Source organism: Oenanthe melanoleuca, chromosome 14, assembly GCF_029582105.1.
Source record: "Oenanthe melanoleuca isolate GR-GAL-2019-014 chromosome 14, OMel1.0, whole genome shotgun sequence".
Taxonomy (NCBI): domain Eukaryota; kingdom Metazoa; phylum Chordata; class Aves; order Passeriformes; family Muscicapidae; genus Oenanthe; species Oenanthe melanoleuca.
In genome coordinates, this window is record NC_079348.1 from 1,724,657 (window position 1) to 1,745,362 (window position 20,706).

Consider the following 20,706-nt stretch of genomic DNA (forward strand, 5'->3'; position numbering starts at 1 on the left):
TCTAAAAGGATATGGAAAACAATTGTGAGGTTTTCTAAATAAGTTACAAGAGTTTAATGCGTTGTTTTTCATAGGGAAAAAAATACACAGAAATATTTTTTTTGTTTTTTAAATATGATAAATTACAAAAATACATTATCAGAACAGAGAAAATCAGATGACACTGATAGTCTGCAGGATAAACATTATGTTACAAAAATTAGTAAGTCACAGCATGTGAATGGCAGCATATGCCATGCACTTAATTGAATTTTTTTAATAAATAAAAGCCCTAAACATTCACTATTTTCTTTAAGGTTACTATGATATTAAGTAGAATAGTGAACTTCTTGTATAAATAGGTATTTTTTTCAATAGATACATTCTCAAAAATGAACCACTTATCTATACAGATATTGCACTTCAGACTCATTCACATTTAACTCAGACAGGCATTCCTCATAACAAATGCAGAATAAAAATAAGTTATAAATACAGTGTTTTTTCCAAAATGAAACATACAGTACCTTTTCCATAAGGTAACTTTGGTTACTACCAACTGACCAAAGGGAGGTTCCTTAGAGAAGGGCAGGGAGGATGACCACAAAACTGATTTTCTGTAGAGGGACCAATAATTTTAACCTTGTCAGGACAAAGGCAGCAAGGCTGAGCATCCCTTTGACACTTCATTATTGCAAGGGTGAAGCTTTGAGATCACAAGGATGAACAGACTGAGAAGCTCCTCATTTCTTTTTGGGGACTTTTAACTGGATCCCATCCCTTTGGTGGCTGAGGGTGGGAAGGGTCAGGTTTGCTCTCAGCCCCCATTTCCCCAGGTGCTCCTGCCCTTGCTGGTCCCTGTGTGGAGAATTGCTGGGCAGTTCTGCCTCTGGTTGGCCCTGGGCATCCCCTCTCTGCTCCTGGATCTCTCTTGGGAACACCCCTCCATGCCTTTGCCTGGTTTATTGTCCCTCCTGCTGCCATTCCCTGCTGGGAAGGTGAGCTGGGCTTGGGGCTGGCTCCTGCAGGATGTCCAACCTCTGTGGCAGGAGGGAACCAGGCTCTTGTCCTCAGCAGGACTTCCTTGGCACTTCTTGGGGGGTTTGCACCCAAGCTGAGCCATCCACGTGTTTTAGAGATGTTTGCAGCCCTCTGAGCAGGAGTGAGGGATCCCTGTGCTGGCTCCTGAGGCACCACCAGCTCCCTGCTGGCACTGGGGATGGGCACAGGCACAAACACAGCATTAGCACCAAAGCCAGCCCTGATCTGCAGCTCCTGGGGAGCCCTGACCACTCTGGGCTTGTGTTCACCACCCCTCACTGCCCTCACACCAGTGAGTAGAATAAAGAGGTTGTGGCATGTGGCTCCAAGAGACCACGTGCCAAAATCTGAAAGGCAAAGAAGTCAAAAGAAATGCATTATCAGCCTTCCTGTAAATCTCTTATTTTCTTCACTCAGCATTGATGGGATGCTGGTTTTTGAGTGTGAAGGAAGAGAAGATAACCTCCTTTAAATAAGTGAAATACTTAGATCAGCTTAAACTAAGGCTTTAATATTTTTGCTGCTGTTGGGTATTTAATTAATTTCTTTCACAGTTTGTTTGGGTTTTTTAAACAACTAAATGGCAAATCTGCAATAGGATGGCATTATCCACCAGGAGAAAATCTTAAGTTGAGGTTTTTATATGTTAATCCCTAAAGGCCTGAACATGGGGGATAACTGAGAATCTGTACTGCTTAAGAAGGAACTTGAAGGCTCTGATCACTGCTCACAGGAGCAGCTTTGGTGAGAGCTCTGCTTTGGGCAGGCCTTGGTTTCACCCTTCAAAGTCCTTAGACACCATGACTGAAATAGTTGGGGAAAGATGCTGCTTTTGTTCTTGGCTCAAGAAACATCCCTCCCTCCCTCCCTCCCTCGAGCTCCCATCTCAGTCACATTCTTAAATAACAACTTAAAACAAGGAAATGTTGGCAGCTTGCAGGATTGCTTTCCATGGCCAGGCTGCAGCAGGTACTGTGATGTCCTTGAGCCTTGTTCAGAGAGCCCAAACCAGGCTTGTCACCATTCCTGTCCCACAGGCTGCAAGGAGGTCCTGACAGCACAACTGTGTGTGCTGGCATCCCATGCCAGAATCAACACAGGATTTTTGGCCAGTGCATGCTCCAGAAATGGCACCTCCCACAGCACACAAGAGCATCCATTTACTTTCTGGATAGCAAAGTGATGGTCAAGTAAGGTTTTGTTGTGTTTTAAAAGGTTGTGATTAAACACTGCTGTGGCTTTGCCCTTCGAATGACTTTGGATTGCACTGGTGTTGGGATGCAAAACATTTGAGTGTGACTGAACACTAAGACTTGAGCTCTGAAGCATATTCAAAATGCTGTAAAAGAGATGGAGGTGTTTGCCTTCTCACTTTTGCTCCTAAAATCAAGTGCTCCTGTTTCCTCCCGACAGTCTGCTCTGCCTGTGCCCACCCAGGGAAATGAAATCAAATGACTTCTCTTTAAACCAGCCATTTCAGAAAATTACATCCTGAAGATGTAACCACTTGAAAAGAACTTGCACCCGGAAACTCCAACTATTGGCCTTTTCATGGTGATATTTTTATAGGCTTTCCATTCTTATCATACTGGTAAACCAGCATTTTGATGCAGTGAGAGTTGGCTGGGGAAATCCACGGGCTGCTCGTTATGGAAAAGTTATGGTTTGTATAGAATTGCACAGGTTGCTTCTGACACTTAAAGAAGGCTTTCAAGGTGGCAGCTGCCATTGTGCGAAACCTTTTGCTAATAAAACAGTAGAGGAAGAAGTTAATGGCAGTGTTCAGCAGCGCCAGCATGTTGGCGACGTCCGACACGATGTGGACCAGCCAGCTGTTGTCTATGGGAGACACGTAGAGGTGATACAGTATCATGATGATTCTGGGTGCCCACAGGATGGCAAAAATGGAGGTGATAGTGAAGAGGATGGCGGTGGTTTTCCCCGTGGAGTACCCGCGCAGGCGGAAGCTGCTCTTGCGCCGCAGCTTGTGGACGATGACGGAGTTGAGCACGAAGAAGATGGAGCAGGGCACCAGGTAGACGGTGAAGCAGTGCACCCAGACCAGCACGTGGTGCATGGAGGTGCTGATGTAGTCCTCTATCCAGATGTTGGGCCACCAGTAGTAGGGGATGCTGGTGAGGAAGCAGGTGGCGTAGACGCCCAGGATGACGCGGCGCGTGCGCGCGGGGTAGGACACGGCGTGGTAGCGCAGCGGGTGGCACACGGCGATGTAGCGGTCGATGGTCAGCGGCACCGTGATCCAGATGGACGTGTGCATGGAGGAGAACTCCAGCACCTCGATCACCTTGTCCAGCACCTGGGGCATCTGCTGGTTCAGGATGAAGTCTTCCATGAGGAAGTCGACAAAGACGATGAAGAACAGGACCAGGATGTCGGCAGCAGCGAGAGCCAGCAGGTAATTGTAGGAGGACTTCTGCCTGCGAGCCACGAGCTGGGAGAGGATGATGACTGTCAAGATGTTTGCTGTGGAGAAAGAAACACACATTAGGCTATTAAGATGCACCATCAGCTTTCCTGAGCGCTTGGAGTTTTTCAACTTGGCAAGTTTATTAAAGTTCAAGAAACCAGAAGGAAACAGCCCAGGCAGGTCCCTCAGAGGAGCTGTGGCCCTGCTCTAGCTGGGAGCAGGAGGTGCTGGGACCTCTGTCTGTGCACACACAGGGAATGGTGGCAGGAGAAAAAAACACTTTTCTCACCTTGCTTTTTTCACTTTTTCATACAACAAGGGATGAATAAGAAGGGGAGTGAATATAAACAGCCCTTTTAGTACTTGAGAGATTTGCTGGAGCACTAAGGTGTAGCCAAATCTTAACTGCTTCCTCTTGTTTACTAGAACTTACTGTGCAGACTTGAATTGGAAAAAAAATAAATTCTTAGTACTCCTACTATCAGTTTGGCTAGAATGAGACAAGATTGCTCCCATCAGAGGCTGGTATCACTTGGCTAGAATACCTGAAGAAGTGCTTAAAAATCAGAGATCTGGTTTACTGTACAAGTGACTGCCAAATGTTTGTAGTTGATACTTTCCTAAGTGTTCTGTAAATTACCTCTTCTGTGCATTCAGTGCTTCAAACATTTCTGCCAGCTTTGACAGCTTTCCCAAAACAAATCAATAATAATTGTAAAGATTCCTTTAAACCAGAGAAAAAGGAAGTTGGTAACATGAAGGTAATGATGGCCTAGGACATGTCCTACAACTGAAAATGCTTGTTTTTTTAAAAACTGTTTTACTTGGCACTGAACAAACTTCCTCCTTCATGAATGCCTTCAAAGCCTGCTGTCTGGGAGCAGAGTGAATGATCCTGACTAACAGCCCTCACCTATTTTTGTGTTAACTGAAAGTATTAATTTTGTACCTTGGAAAATAAACTAAACCAAACGTGACAATCAACTGACACACCCTATATTAAAAAAAAAAAAAAAAAAAAAAAAAAAGAAGCAGCAGCACAATCTTTCCAATGATACTGTCTCAAATTGCCTTCAGGGGAATTTTCCCAATTCTGCCCTCCATTAATGTGAATGCAACTGCATTGATTTCAGCTCAGAGCAGACGTGGGAGACAAGAGGTGATGCACCAGAACTGCTGTGTCATTTTTCACTTTGCTCAGAAGAGCCTCTGCTGAGGCTGCTGCTGAGCCCTGAGGTGAGTGAGTGATGCACTGTCAAGGAAATCCTCGAGCTGGGGTGTTTATCATGGCTCTGCAGCCACTGCTGGATTTGGCTGACTGGCTCAGCTTCACAGATGTGACCCATGGGGTGCATCTTCTCTTCAAACCCCCTGGCTTTGCCTCGTTCCAGCAGCAGCAGCTGGAGCCAGGGAGCAGCACAGGGATGTCTGAAGGCACTGGTCCCTGCTGGAGGCTCTGCCCTGCCAGAGCAGCTCCTGCAGGGTGCAGAGCCCTGCTGTGCTCAGCTACAGCTGCCCTGCTCCTCACTGTCCATTGCAGGGTGTGAGGTCTCTGACCTCTGGTGCTCTAGGGCACAAAACTCCCCTTCTCAGAGCTCTTGGCTCCTATTTGTTGGGTTATCTTAGATCAGCAAAGCAGCTAATAGTTAAAAAGGTTATTTATTACAAAGCACATCTTATTACAAAGCACATCAGTCTCAAAAAGCAATGGCAAAGCAATGGCAAATGCAGTGGCAATAAGAGAATGGCTAAAAACCCTGGCAAAAGCCAATGGCTGAAAGCACCAACTCTCCCCAACACAAACTCTTATACAGGATTTTTCCAACAAGCTCAGACACAAGCTCAGACCACCACTCCTTAACCTATTAGAATTCCAGTTTCTTAGCACACCAGTTTATGTATAGAACTACACACACAATTTATCTTGTTCTATCTAAGAAATGTGAGCAATATTCTTACTAGAGCTCTATTATGACTAACTCCTGTGTACAACTGTGGGCCTGGAGCCTCTACTGAAGATACCAGTGTGTTTGAAGCTTCACTAGAACACTCACTGCTACTGTGGCATTTGAAACCTTTCACTTACTAAAAGCATTAGAACTCACCCTAAAACTACTGACTTACTTCTACTTAAATATCTACTTTATGTGTGAGTGGCTTAATACACTTCAACCCATCCAAAAGCTTTAATTCAATCCCTGCTCTCTGATTTCTCTCTGAAGAATTCAGAGACCCCTGGCTCACTGACTCCAACTGCAGGGTCCTGCTGCTCAGTTCCAGCTCACTCAGTTGTACAGAGCAGATTTATGAGCAGCCCCTTGCACCCTTTGCCTCTCTCAGGGTTCCAGCCACAGCAGCAACAGCATGTGCTGAAATGCAACTTATTTATCTAAGGCCAGCCTTGCTTGGTGAGCCAGATTAGAAAATTGATCTGACAAAGTACACACCAGCTCTACCCAATTTTTTTTCTGCAAGGGTTTCTGTATCTTGTATTGGAAATGCTTTCCCTGGGATCACATTACAGCTTTTCTCCTGCTGGATGATATGAAATACAGTAACACCATTTACTTTGTGAAAACAGATACATCCAGGGATGCAGCAGAAAGTTGCCAATATGCCAGTGCCTTAGCACAGGCTCTGTGAGCATTTTTCCTGCTGCACACTGTTGAGGTAAAGTGTAGATGAGCTATGGATGCCTCAGTCCTTCATCCATTTCTTAGCCAGTGTTAAGTTGGTCCTTGGTGTGTCCTCAAACAAAAAAAACAAAAACAAAAAAAAAACCAAAAAAAAAAAAAAAAAAAAACCCAAAAAGAAAAAAAAGTATCTAAAGCTCAGTAAAATGGGAAGTGTGTCCTTGTGCCAGTCTCCCAGTAACTCCTGAGTGCCTCCCCAGTGTCCTGATCTCCTGTGGGCAAAAATTACTGGGGTGAAAGGTGATAGAAGAGTATTTGTGACCATATTTTAACCTTGCTGACACTAATTCTTGCACTAGCATGGTAGTCTGTGATGAGAACTACAGCAGAGATGATGATGATGATGATGGAAATATAAAAATATCTGACTCTGCTGTAATGGAGGTGGAGCTACATAAGCTGCTGGAAAGGTCAGCACCCCCAAATTGCCCTGCCTGGTATAGTGCCCCTTTCTTGCAGTCTACTTTCTAGAGGCTAAGTGGTTAAGATCATTTGAATTTGAAAGAGATTGATCACTGTGCTGGGAGATGATTAGGGGATGACAGATGGGAATTTATGCCAGGGAATTGCTGCAGTGCAGCATTCTGAATTTATAAATATCTGTTTGAGAACCAGGGCTTGATTGGGACTAGCTGGCTGAAGCCTTGAGGTGCTACTGGCAGATGATCAGAAGCAGCCGTGCACAATGGGAGTCTCAGTTCTTCCCCTCCAGGCATGAGACACCTGAGCACCCAAAGGTCTCTGATCCCCAAACACTTTGTGCCAGGCTGCTCAAAACAAGGCAACTTCTAACTCAGCCAGGCTTCATCACAGGACACCCAACCCCTCCTCTGACATCTCTCCTGCCTTTACCAGCTTCTGAGTGCAAAACTCAAGCTGTGGGAGGGCTTGGTGTGTGAGAGGGACCTTTAAGGAGTGACTTTGGTTCCTCTGTGGGTTTGGGTTTATTTCCCACACCAAAGCTCTGCCAGGCTGCAGACTGGGCACTTCTGTCTGTGCTGTCTTGTCCCCTAAGCCACAGGTTTGTCCCCAGCCTCTCATTTCATGGATTACAGTCATCACTCAAATAGTGTCCAACAACAACCTTTGCAGGGCATTTGGAGAGCTCTCAGTGACTCTTTGCACTGCATGTGAGCTTAAGCAGGAGGGTTATATCTGTCTAAAGAAGAAATAAGCATAGTTCATAGTTCTGGGCTTTATTTGTGGCTTGTTGTTTTTTATTTTTTTAAATTGAGAGCACTTTGCACGTACACAGCAGCCTGTGCACTCAAATGGCCTTTACAAGACAAGCAGCAGCTCCCTGCATTGGGAACAAGGCTGGCTCTGTAGTTCAGCTCAGCTTTATAAACCACTTAAATGAAGTAGCCACGAGTGTTGCTCACTGAGTGTGATAAACATTAGGTCATGGAATATAATGGACACCTTTTACCCAACACAGTTGTTGCTAGGATGGCCACAAATTATTGTGTAATGTGTGAAACTTCTCTGCAGGCTTAGCAGCAGGCACCTGACTGGCACAGAGAGATAGTTACAAATGGGAAATTTTAAGTTGCCTCAGGAAAAGAAATGTTAGTAACACCTCCTTCTCAGATTTAAGAACTCTGAGAATGTAAGTACAACATGCTAAAAATGAGCAGTGAGAAAAAGGGATGTTCTGGCTTGATGGGAATAGATGATTTCCTCCCAGGAAATATATTCCCAGGAGGGAATATTGAAATGTAGACAGGTACTGTGTCCAGCAGGCAGATCTGACCCAGCTCCTGCACAGCTGCTCACCAATAGTCTCCAGCCTGGAGATGAGGATGGCACTCAGCCCTCCTGTGTGGAGCTCTCTGGAGAAGCTGCTGCTGATGGGTGATTTCTGACAAAGGTGCTACATAACAGAAGTTAATAACAAAAAACCCCAACCAGGAATACAGTGGCAATGTAAATAGATTATAACTACTTATGTTGGCTGTAGCTGGTTATGTGATCTTTTAAAATGACTCTGGATGCTGTTTGCCCTTAAAGAAGATAGGGTAGGTCCACATTTTCATCCTACAGCTGATATAGATCAAACCCAGCACTAGAGCAGATGGGGACAGACTGAACAGTGCTTCTCTTTTATTATCATATCCTGAGTTCCTTCCTTAAACTGTTGTGAAGCATAAAAAACACTTTATAGAATATAATTAGTGCAATACAAGTTTTGTCTTCCCAGGGAGTTCCTGTGAGGATTGATTTTTTGAAAATAAATGGATTTATTTGTTGTTCAGCTGTCTGAGTGCTGTCAAACAGCACACAGCAAGGCACCCCCAGGAGGGAAGAGCTGTCAGCCCCTTCTGCTAGTGCCTGCATCATCTCCCAGAGAATGGAGAGGGATATAGGCAAAAAAAAAAAAAAAAAAAAAAAAAAAAAAAAAAAAAAAAAAAGAGCATCATAAAATTATGGCAGGATTGCTACTGGAAGAGATTTCACATCTTGTAGGAAGGGCCTTGTGCTTAGAAAATGCCATGGGCAGGGTCAGACCATGCCAGCTCTGGGGGTGAAAGAGAACCTGGGGGTAGAGGGTGCCCAAAGTCCCTCCTGTGTGCAGGACTGGCCTGGGTACTGCCAGGGAAATCACACTCACAAGTCACAAGTGAAGGAGACAGTCAGTGCCAGAGGGCAGCCCTGACAGTGGAATCTGCCCTCTGGGGCCCTTTTTCTCACTGGCAGCATTTATCAGCTGAGATGGCTCTGGGGAAGGATGCAGGAATGAGGCACTCTGCTCTGCAGCTGGCATTGGCCATCAGTGGGTCACAGAGGCCAGAGAGGGATGTTAACCAGCACAGCACAGGAATGGACGTGCCAGATTCTCCCTCTGAGCCCTGCCAGCCACTGGGGCTGCAGAGCAGCAGCTTGTCTGGCAGGAAGGTGCAATTACACTGTGCTGCTTTTGGCTTTCTGGGGATTTTTTGGAGTGGTCTGTATTAAATAGGGTTATTTCTGCAGTATAAGAATGGCCCAGAAGGAACACTGGGCTGGATGTCACGTGTGTAAATGTGGCAGGGATCTGATTCTCCTCTTGCCATTTCACCCTCCTTGTCCATCCCTTCCTGAGGTGGATCTACAGAGCAGAAAGTCTCTAATGAATCTCAGACACTCCTCCTGCCAATCCAAAGCCTTATTTAGAGGTACCCACACATGGGTAAAATCTGTAAAATGCACATCTCAAAGCCCAGCCTTGCATCTTGCTACCAGAGCAGTACAGCTTTCTAATGGAAACTGCTGCTGGGAACAGAAAAAGTGATCTGCAAAATGATGCAGAAATCATGAAAGGAATTTGGTTATCCACTCAACATGTCTGGACAGACAGGGATTTTCAAGGCAATTTGGGTGTCTCATTTGGCAGGTGTCTGTGGCTTCTAAATGTGTGCTGTCAGTGCAGTGTGAGGGGTCTCAAGCTGAGTAACTGGAGCTCCAGGGTGACAAAACCATTCTACCCTTCTGATACCAAATGCCAAAGTACTGAGGCAGGTGCCAAAGGTGTTTCATGGGATGACTGGGAGGGAGAGAGGATGTGATTTCATAAGGGCACTGCCATGAGTTCTTTACTGAACATGAATAATTAAGAGGATTTTACCTTTGATTGTGGTTTTGCTAAAATAAACCAGTCTTTATGTCTTCCTAAAGCATTAGGTAATGCAATGGGAGCTCATGCCTGCAAACCCCATGGCCAAGCTTTCTCAGAGACTATGCCAATTTTACACAGTATGCAGGAAATTACAGACTTTGTAAAACCATTGCAGTTTGGCTTTATTCCCCCACAGAGAATATCCTGCATCCCCACCAGATCTATCACTCTTCAGTGTGCTGTCAGGACATTGAGGAAAACACACTTGGAGTGAACAAATATGTGAGAAATATCCTAGTCTGATGTAACTGACTGGCAGGTGATTTGTCTTGAGACCAAAAGCAACCTCTGGAGCACCTGTCCATGCAGGCAATACTCACCTGATGGAAAAGATGGAGAGAATTAATGACATTGCAGAGACTCTTTCAGCTGGTAGAAGGGAAGAATTTCACTGTTACAACAGGCAAGCTTCTCTTTTCTTCCACAGATAAAGGGATAAAATTCTTTTTGGTCATCTTCTGTACTGCTAATTCTGGCCCTGCTTGGCTGCCTGTACTTCATTCTCTCTGCATAACCACACTGGGGTCCTGAGGGGCAACCCAATACCATGAAGTCACCCCAAGAACAGCACCAAGGGCACTCCAGACATCAGGTTTTTATCTGTAAGTACACACTCATATTCTGCAAAATGAAAACTGATTTGTGTGTACGGCCTCCTGTGCTCATGGAGCTAATTATGGCTTTGTTTCCTTTTCTGGTGTCTCAAACCTAATGAGTAAAGAGATCATATGCTCAAAAAGAGCATCTGAAACAGAAGGTGGAAGCTTTTGTGGACAGGGATTGCTTTGCAGAGCACACACCCCATCAGGACATCTCTGTGCTGTTTGTTTGCCTGCACTGAATTGTGATGTGTGTGGTTAAAGGCTTCTGCTGCCTTTCTGCTGATTCACCCCCATTTTATGGAAGGGAGCAGGAGGAGGATGAGGAGGAGAGCACTAAGTAAAAGGGTGGATGAAGAACAGCAGGGTGTTAGACTGCCTGGTGCTTCTGAATGTTTTGACTTCTTAACAACTGGGGGCTCTGCATTACCCACTGGCTGTGCTCTCTCTTTTGTGTCCTTGTCATTTCAAGGAAAAATGTACTTTGGAGTTTTTCCTTTCCAATCCATTCTAGCAGCCTGCCATGCAAGGTTGTGCACTTCATAGTCTGCTGAGCCTCCCAAATCTGGCACCTCATTATCATCACAGCCCTGGCAGTGCTGTTTGCTACTGACGTGGCAGAAGAAATCCAAAGTTAGCATTTGCACTCTGCCTAGTGCTATCCAGAAATGTACAATCAACTTCTCCACAATGCATGCATTTGCATGGACTCAGCCACATGCTGTCTTTCAGGTTGCAGGATTTTAGTGGCTACAGGCTCCAGATGTACTGAGTGAGCTAAATCACTCCCATCTGCACACCTTGCTGCCACCAGTTCTGTGCAGGAACAGAATGAATCTATTATTTTTCATAATGGTTCTTCTCTCCTAAAGAACAAGCATACATTTTACAATAGGAAATGACTCATTTTAAGAATGTTAGCAGCAGTTTTGTTCCCCTCTGTCCAGTACTGCTACTGTAAATGAGCTGTAGTGCCCTTCAGTTGCTCCAATAGCCAAGCTAAAGTTCTGGCAATCTATCTGTCCTCTTTTTAGTAGGATGCAATGTACTGGCCTTGTGTCCAATTCAGATTTTAAGTCAGAGAATATATGGCCTTTGAGTAAAAAAGGGTGGTTGAATGAGGTCTCAGGAGGGTTTGGTTCTTACCCACTAATGAGCAGCAGCAGAAGAGTGCTGTTTTTTCAGGGTCATAACTGTACATTGTAACACCTCTCCCACTCGTATTGTCGGATCTTCCCTTGGCACTTCTATTTTTCAGGCATGCTGCTATGAGAAAGGCTGTTAATTCAGGGGCTGGAAATGGTCTCTTTAATCAGGAGCCTGTACTGTGATTGCACAAGAATATACCAGGCAGTAGAAGGCAGGAATCCAAACCAAGTCAGACACTTCCACAGTCTGTGTGCCCTATGTACACCTACCTGTGCCTGCTTTGGTATTTACTGCCACTACATGCCACGTGGGCCACCAACAAACATTGCTACCTGTCCCCCTGGCTCTTGTGGCACAGCTGGGCACAGCTGGGCACAGCACTGATGGCAATGCTCTCCAGGTCCTGCTCCCCCACCCTGCAGGGAGCACAGCTGCTGGTGGTCTCTTGATCAGGGCTGCCCAGCCCACCACCACCTGCCTGGCCAGGATGATGACCCAGAGAGCCTCCTCATTCCAAACTTACACAGGGAGAAGGCTCCAGAAGGATCAGCTCTCCATCCTTTCAGCCTGCCTGTGACTGTTCTGTGGTTTGCACGGGCACAGGGCACCGTGTGCCAATCCAACACCCCAGGAAGCATCTGCCTTGCTGTGCAAGGACAGCCCATCTCAGGTCCATAACATGCATCTGTCTCTTCACAGATGTTAACCCAGCTAGGCACCCCTGCTGAGCTGACACTTCCTCCAGGTCAGGACTGAGCCTCTCTCCCTCCCCAAGGAGCCCTGTGAATGCACTCTGTGCTTGGCTGGGCTGGGAATGACCCTGGCTGTCCCCACCCCACGTCACCTCGTTCAGCAGCAGGGCTGACATGAACACTGCCTGTCTGCACCTTCCAGCTGGGAGCATCCAAGCACACCCAGGCTGCTTTCCCAAGCTTGTGAAGTCCTGAATCTACATTTAGATCAGTGTGATTGTTTTAATGCAAAAGCCTAAAGCACAAATAAAAGAAAGAGTTGTGGACCAGGCTCCTGAAGTTTGGAGTGTCCTTCCCTGGGGTATTGCTGAATCTGTTGCCTCCTGGAGATGCTGCAAAGGTGCTGTGCTTTGTGTCACTGGGATGCAATGATCCCCAGAGCCAAGGTGCATCCCAGGCAGGCAACTGACTGGGGAGCAAAATGGAACCAGCAATCCCACTGGGACTGGCCAAGAAAGCCAAATTTCACTCAGCCTCTCACACTGTCAGGAGGAGATGAGCCCTGGGAACGTGGATCAGGCCAGACCCTGATCTAGGAAATGCTGATGCTCTGTCCTTCCAGCAGCAATACACTCCATTCCTGATGGGGAAAGGACTGTATGCAAGGCAGCCCCATTGCTGCTGCTCCTTCTAATGCAGCAGAATCAAGGTCAAAGCCAGGCATCTGCAGCAAGCAGTGCTGCTTCTGTCTGACCTTGGCTGTGCTCAGTGGCCCCAGCACAGAAGGAGCTCTTTGGTGCAGCTGCTTTGTGCAGCTCTCACTGATGAAGGGACAGACTGAGGGTGGTACCTGTTGCATTCTCACCTTTACCAGCCTCCTCTTGGACTGAATCAGAGAATTTATTCCCTCCTCCACATCCAAACCATCCCTTCTCTAGCATTTTCTCTCACTAAAGCAAGAAGACTTTAATTAAGACTTTCCAGCCTTCTCCTGCCTCCCAGCTAACTGCAGGTGCTTCAGAGGCTCTCTCTGAAGACAAGGGGAGTACAGGGTTAACAGAGTGGGGGCTGCAGAACAGCTCCACGAGTGAGAAACCTTCCCCTCTAAAAGGGAGAGGACCCCACTCCCAGTGCCCAGCACTGCTGAGAGCAGGGTCTGCTGAGGAGCTGGGTTATCAGGGCAGGAGGCAGAGGATGCTCCTGCACACACAGCCAGGCCTGGCACTGCTTGGCCTCAACGTGGAGTTGTTGAGTTAGTGAAACTTCCTCCAGACAGTACAACAGCAAAGGCAGAAACAGTTAACTGGCTTCTCTTCTCAGTCCTTCTCCAAGATTTGTGGCAAGGAGTTAACTCTTTCCATTTCAGCAAAACCCTGCACTAGTGCTGTATTTGAGGACAGACTCTAGGCAGGATTTCTGTTAAATTCTTGGCATCACACAGAGCTAATTATGCTCCCACATAGTTCAGGACTCTTTTTCTAACAGCCAATAAAGTCTGCTACCTTTATGAATCTCTAGTGTTAAAAGACTGAAGAGCAGCTTCAAATTAAAAAATGAAAAGCTCTTTTTAACACTGCTGTGACCCTGTAGCCCATCCTCAATGAAGCCTGGCTGTGTGAGTCCTCCCCTCAGCACTCCCAGCTTGTTCTCTGTCTCTGTGCAGTCTCATGAATTTCCCATGCACTCAGCATGCTGTGCATTTACTCAGCATCCTGTCCATGTGCAGTGAGTCCAGGTGTCAGTGCCAGTGCTGTCCTCAATGTGCTCTGGACACATCCACACCTGCTCTGGCCAGTTCTGGTGCCACTGCTCTGATCCCTGAGACATGCACGAGACCATTGCTAACTTGTACCACAGCTGATTTTAACCATGTTCTTGGAATGGCCCCTTCAGGTCTGTGATTACAATCAGAATTCTCAGGGAGCTGGTGCAAGTATGTGCAGAGCGTTCATTAAATGATTTTTCTTGTCTGTGCAGGCAAGACTTTCCCCATCTCAGACATATAAAGGCAAGCTCAGCCACAGAGTGCTTCATGACAACTTCTTCACCTGATAATCCTGAGAGGGTCTTGCTCAGTTCCTTGGGGACTGGTGCTGAAACCAGAACCTGTCATTATGGACATGTAAGCATCCCCACAGGAATTAATGAAGGGGAAACCACCTCCTATCCCTGCTGGGTCTGAGACTTATCAATGTTTTGGAACACAGATATTTGCTGTGCTCTGCATTCTGCGTGGGTAAATACACAACTTGACTTTCCAGCTCTCTGAACTATCAGCCAATCAGCAAATTTTAATTATAAGCCAGAAATTGGAAAAAAACCCCAAACCAAGCCAACACAAAGCACATCAGTTCGTACAGAGAGTGGCAATTCATGCATGCTGCTCAGAGGCAGACTTCTCTTCATGTCTGATTAAAAAATTTTCTATGAAATAATTGCTTGAAGAAGGAATTAACGTGAACAAGTATTTAGAAACTCTAGACTATTACCTGTCATTGCTGCTTGCCATTCCACACAGCACTCAAAATGTGTAGCTCTACACAGACACAACCAAGCTCTCTTTTATCACACCCTTAAAATATCAATTCACCTTGGGGCATCAGAACTTTTTCCCAACTCATTCCACCTGTCCTTGGCATCACTCCAAGCCGCTCTCAGGCTGGAGAGGTTAAGCCAGTGAGCAAGCCAGGCTGTTTGCTGTGCTGGGATGGCAGCTCTGCCCACTGTAACTGCAGCAGCTCCTGCATGCTGAGGCATCTCACTGGCAGCACAGCAGCTCCCTCCAGGAGGAAGCAGCTGCTGAGTCCCTGTCTGGGCTCAGACACTGCTGCCAGTGTGATGTTCGTGTGGCATCTGCACCATTGGAGCTGTGTGCTGCCAGTGGTGCCTCACAGGTGCTCACATCCAAGCTTGGGACATCCTTTCCTTCCTTACTTGTGCTGTCTCCAGCTTTTCTTCTTCCAAGCATCTCTATAATGTCTTTACCCCCTTTTTAAGTAGGAATTTTTGCTCAGGATTATAGACTCTGGAGACTGATGCCTGTCAGTGGGCACTTTCTTCCAAGCCCTGTATGTGCATTCAGGGGTCTCAATGTCAGCATTCCCATTGCCTTTGCACTGCACTGACCTCAGGACTGGACTTTCTATCTCCTGTCCTGCTCCACCAGCCACAGGGACAGGCTGACGAGTGTGACAACTGTCAGCTGAGCTCCTGACAGAGCGCTCCTTCCCCCGCAGTGGTGGCGTGTCGCTCCCTAGAGCCAGCCCAGCCCCACGGAGTCGGGTGGGAACAGAAAAACTCGGGAGCGACGCTTGTGCTCACTGCTCTGGGAGCCGCTCTGCTGCTCACACGGCCAAAATGACAACGGCAGAAACTTCACCACAGGCAGACTGTGTGTGTCAAGTTCAAAGTCAGGGTGCCCGAAGCTGGATGAGAGGGCGAGGGCAGGCAGGGACAGACCGCGGCGAGGAAAGCAGCGCCGGGACGGCAGCGCGCCGGGCGGGGAATGCTGCTGTCCGGGAGATGCTGCTGTCCGAGAGATGCTGCTGTCCGGGACACACTGCGGTCCGGGACACACTGCTGTCCGAGAGATGCTGCTGTCCGGGAGATGCTGCTGTCCGGGACATGATGCTGTCCCTGACACGCTGCTGTCCCGGAGATGATGCTCTCCCGGACACGCGGCTCTCCGGGAGATGCTGCTGTCCCGGACACGATGCTGTCCCTGAGATGCTGCTCTCCCGGACACGCTGCTGTCCCCGAAACGCTGCTGTCCCTGACACGCTGCTGTCCCTGACATTCTGCTCTCCCGGACACGCTGCTGTCCGTGCCCCGCCGGGCACACGGATCCCGGGGCACCCCGACGACCCCGCGGGCGCTCCCCCCGCCCGCCCGGGGCCGCAGCGGGCCGGTCCCGCGGCACTCACCGGGCAGCCCGAGGCACAGCAGCAGGCTGTAGTAGACCACAGGCGCGTATCCCAAGCCGCAGCCATAGCGGTGGTGCGGCAGCAGCGAGCCGTTGTGCAGGTGGAGGTGGTTGTGCTCCATGGACCCGCCGTCCCCGCCGTCCCCGCCGTCCCCGCTGTCGCCGCTCGCTCGCTCGGCGGCGGGAGCGCGGCGCGGCCCCGCGGCGGGCGGCGGCACATGGCGCGGCCCCGGGCGGCCGGCGGGACCGGGCGGGACCGGGCGGGACCGGGCGGGACCGGGCGGGGCGGGGCGGGACCGGACCGGCCTCGGGCCGCCCCCGCAGCCCCGCGGGCAGCGCCTGCCGTGGGGCCGGGCGGGGGCTCGCCCTGCCAGCAGCGGAACGGGGGGTTTTCCTCGAGCGGGCACACGAGTGGATAGGAGAGGAGCAGAGGCGAGGGATGCAGCCCTGGGCTGCGCTTAACACCCGCCGGGGAGGCAGAGGCTCATCCAGCCATCATCATCCATCTGCGGCATCAGAGCACAGAGCCGGCTGGTATCGCACTGTCCCTCTCTCCTCCCGCAGCGCTGCGGGGGGAAGGACGAGCCGGGCGGCGGGGACACTGCTCTGCTCCATTGGAGACACTGCTCTGCTCCATTGGGGACACTGCCGTGCTCCACTGGGGACACTGCTCTGCTCCATCGGGGACACTGCCCTGCTCCACTGGGGACACTGCTCTGCTCCATTGGAGACACTGCTCTGTTCCATTGGGGACACTGCCGTGCTCCATCGGGGACAGTGCCCTGCTCCATTGGGGACACTGCTCTGCTCCATTGGGGACACTGCCCTGCTCCATGGGGACACTGCCCTGCTCCATTGGGGACACTGCTCTGCTCCATTGGGGACACTGCTCTGCTCCATTGGGGACACTGCCGTGCTCCACTGGGGACAGTGCTCTGCTCCATTGGGGACAGTGCTCTGCTCCACTGGGGACACTGCTCTGCTCCATTGGGGACAGTGCTCTGCTCCATTGGGGACAGTGCTCTGCTCCACTGGGGACACTGCTCTGTTCCATTGGGGACAGTGCCCTGCTCCATTGGGGACACTGCCCTGCTCCACTGGGGACAGTGCCCTGCTCCATCGGGGACAGTGCCCTGCTCCATTGGGGACACTGCTCTGCTCCATTGGGGACACTGCTCTGCTCCATTGGGGACACTGCCGTGCTCCATTGGGGACAGTGCCCTGCTCCATTGGGGACACTGCCGTGCTCCACTGGGGACACTGCCGTGCTCCATTGGGGACACTGCTCTACTCCACTGGGGACAGTGCCCTGCTCCATCGGGGACCCTGCTCTGCTCCATCGGGGACACTGCCGTGCTCCACTGGGGACACTGCTCTGCTCCATTGGGGACAGTGCTCTGCTCCATTGGGGACACTGCTCTGCTCCATCGGGGACACTGCCCTGCTCCATCGGGGACAGTGCCCTGCTCCACTGGGGACAGTGCCCTGCTCCATTGGGGACACTGCTCTGCTCCATCGGGGACACTGCCCTGCTCCATTGGGGACAGTGCTCTGCTCCACTGGGGACACTGCCGTGCTCCATTGGGGACACTGCTCTGCTCAGTTGGGGACACTGCTCTACTCCACTGGGGACACTGCTCTGCTCCACTGGGGACACTGCCGTGCTCCATTGGGGACAGTGCCCTGCTCCCCTGGGGACACTGCTCTGCTCCATGGGGACACTGCCCTACTCCATGGGGACAGTGCCACCCTCCAGCAGTGACACACAGCACGCTCCAGCAGGGACACCCCCGTGAATGGCTTCCTCAGGACAGGGAAATCAGAATTTCTCAAACCTTCTTCACCCATTCCTTAAGGCTTACGTGGGTCAGTACATAGTCCCAGGTGTAACTAATAAAGGATTTAAAGTTGGGCTTGTTACATCAGGGTGATGGAGCCCCTGTCCCTTGTGCTCCTGAGTGGGCTGGTGGGGTGTGAGTACAGTGCTATGTCCAGGAGGTCATGGCTCCTCAGGAGGAAAAAGATCTTTTATTGCCTCCCAAAAGAGAAGTGATTGTCCCTGGAGCCTTTTCTTGGGGGGAGTAAGCCCATCCACAGGGCTGGAAACCTGACTCACGGTTTTGAAGCTGAGTGAAGCCCATCAGCAAAACAAAGCACCAAAGAAGGGGATGGCAGTGGAGCAGGTGATGGTTAAAAAGTGCCACGTTCAGATTGCAGCACTGTGAGTCTCTCAGCTTTCCAGTTAACAGCAGTGAAATGCCTCAAGAGGCTGGAGGATAAGGAATATCCTCTGCCATCTATTTTCTGTTGTGTTTAAGACTGGCCTAGTTTTGAACATCCTGAGCAATGGGTTTTCCCTGTTTCTGTCACAGAACAGCTGTTTCCTCAGAGCTGGGGCTGTCTCCAGGGCACAGCTCAGGTAGCTGCTCATGTGCTGAGCAGAGCTGAGTGCAGTAAGAATCTTTTCCAATCTTCCCACCTGGAACTCTCAGTAGAGCCTCACAGGAGGCTCTGATGCTGTGACATGTTCCTGTTGTAAGAGGAGGAAATCTGGGAAATTTGTTCACATTCACTAACAGTTCCCTCCCTTGTTCCCTGCAGATGGAGAGGCCACAGAAAGCAAATCTATTCCTTGTACCTCAGCTGGCTTAACTGAAGCTTCTTGAGGAACTTTTCTGCCTTGCTGCACTGAGAGCTTCTAAGGCAGGATGAACTGGGTTTCCACATCCAATTTGCTTTTGCTTCACTGAAGTAAGAGTAGTGAAATACTTTGTAATATATCAGAATTAAGGACCCAAAGTAAGGTTGAAAATTGCTCTTGTGTTCTGTGTGTAAATGGTATTTGGAGGGCCTTTTGTCCTTCAAACCACTTTTGGTCTAAATAAAATTATTTTGGTTGTTCTCCTCTCTGAATTGTGCAGTAACAGAACCCCAGACAGAAATGTCAATAAAGCCAATTCAAAACTAACCACAATGCTTGCTTCTACTTATAGCTATTTATTGTTAAGCGTCTCAGTATTTTCTAAATAATGACATTTATGTGTAACATCAGGACCACAGTGAGGAGACCACTGCTCTGCTGCAGAATTAACAGGCAGACACCTCTGGAGCCTTGAGAACAGCTCCTGAAGCTCCTCTCCAAAACAGCTACATGCTTCTTCAGTGAATGTTTACTCTTTTCCTAAGAGCAGTTTATTTTCATGGCATGCTCCATAACAATAACAGGTACATGTACTTCACTTTAAAATTCCAGAGGCACTTGAACTTGGTTAGGCTTCTTTTATTTTTTTTCTGAGGAAATGAGCCTTCCTAAAAACAGCCAGACAGCAATCCTGGGGCAGGAGGGTGGAGTGACAGGTTAGTCACACACACCCCATGGAACAAAAGCACTGGTGACTTCCAGAGAAAAATGCCATTTACTGAGGGGGCTGGGAAGGACCAAATGTTGTGTTGTTGCAACATGCTGGAAGATAGCAAAGGTGAAACTGGGAGGGCAATGGGTGCAGAGTGTGAAGGGGTTGGCTGTGTGGAGGTAAAGAAGGAACAGGTGTCATTTGGCCAAAATAAGTATGTTAGCAGCTACAAGAGGCCAGGGACTTGTTTAGGGCCTGATCAAGGCTGTCTTACCTTAATAGTGCTGCAGGAATTAAACTCAGACTGCTACAGAGAAAATGATATCTATAGGAATGGCAAGTCTTAGATTATACCTTGTTAGGTGCTTGTTTGTAATTTTGCTGCAATGAAACCCTTTTATTCAAAGCAATATTTTTCTCTTTCTGTGCTATAAGTTGCAGGATAATTGAGTCAAATTCTCCTCCTTTTGAGTTAAAGAACCAATAGCATTCTGCAGGGCTCTCCAGACTTGGAAGGTGAGGGAGACCTTTCTATGTTCTCATAAAAGCTGTTAAGGAAAAAACAGTAATTATGAAAGTTCTTTACTAGATCCTCCTCAGTGCATATGCATTGGCAGGCTCCAGTTTTACAAGAGAATATTAATATTTATATATATATATTTATGGGAAGATTTATTCGTTTTTAAGGTCAGAAGTGTTTCTTGCTGCCAGGGAAGGCTGTGGGTGCCTCATGGCTCCTGCAGCTTGTCCTGCAGGAGCAAAGCCTGGACTTGCAGCACCCTCAGGCTCCTGTAGACTCCTCTTCATCCCTTCCTCTGGCCTCATGTCTCCTTGGAGACACCATGAAGGTTACAGCAAGTCTCAAACAATGTCTGTAATGGAGCTTTGCCTATGTGAACCTACTGGAAACAAGTTTAAAGCTTTTAAACATCAATTATTTCCTTCTAGAATTAAATGTTTATTCCCTGAACTCCCTTTTAGGTTTCAACTGACAAATCTCATTGTAATTAATTTGAGCTCTATTGTGAGTACATTTTCCAAGGGAACAGAAAACAGATGTGATAAATGCCTGAACATGAGATTTAACCTGTTGTTTTAAAGAAGAGTTACAAAACAAACTGTGTGCATTTAATTGGTAGATGATACACCTGATTTTCCATTGTACTCTTTTTCAGGTTGCATTGAAAACGTCTGA

The 20,706-nt window shown here is 48.5% G+C and overlaps 1 protein-coding gene across 1 annotated transcript; it reads right to left on the reverse strand.

Moving 5' to 3' along the window:
- Positions 1-2,569: 2,569 nt before the first annotated feature.
- GPR139 (G protein-coupled receptor 139) lies at positions 2,570-16,280 on the reverse strand. The gene is made up of 2 exons (XM_056503513.1): positions 16,160-16,280; positions 2,570-3,504 (listed from the first exon to the last, which is right to left on the reverse strand). The coding sequence occupies exons 1-2, from the start codon at positions 16,278-16,280 to the stop codon at positions 2,570-2,572; spliced, it is 1,056 nt and encodes a 351-aa protein (XP_056359488.1).
- Positions 16,281-20,706: the final 4,426 nt, after the last annotated feature.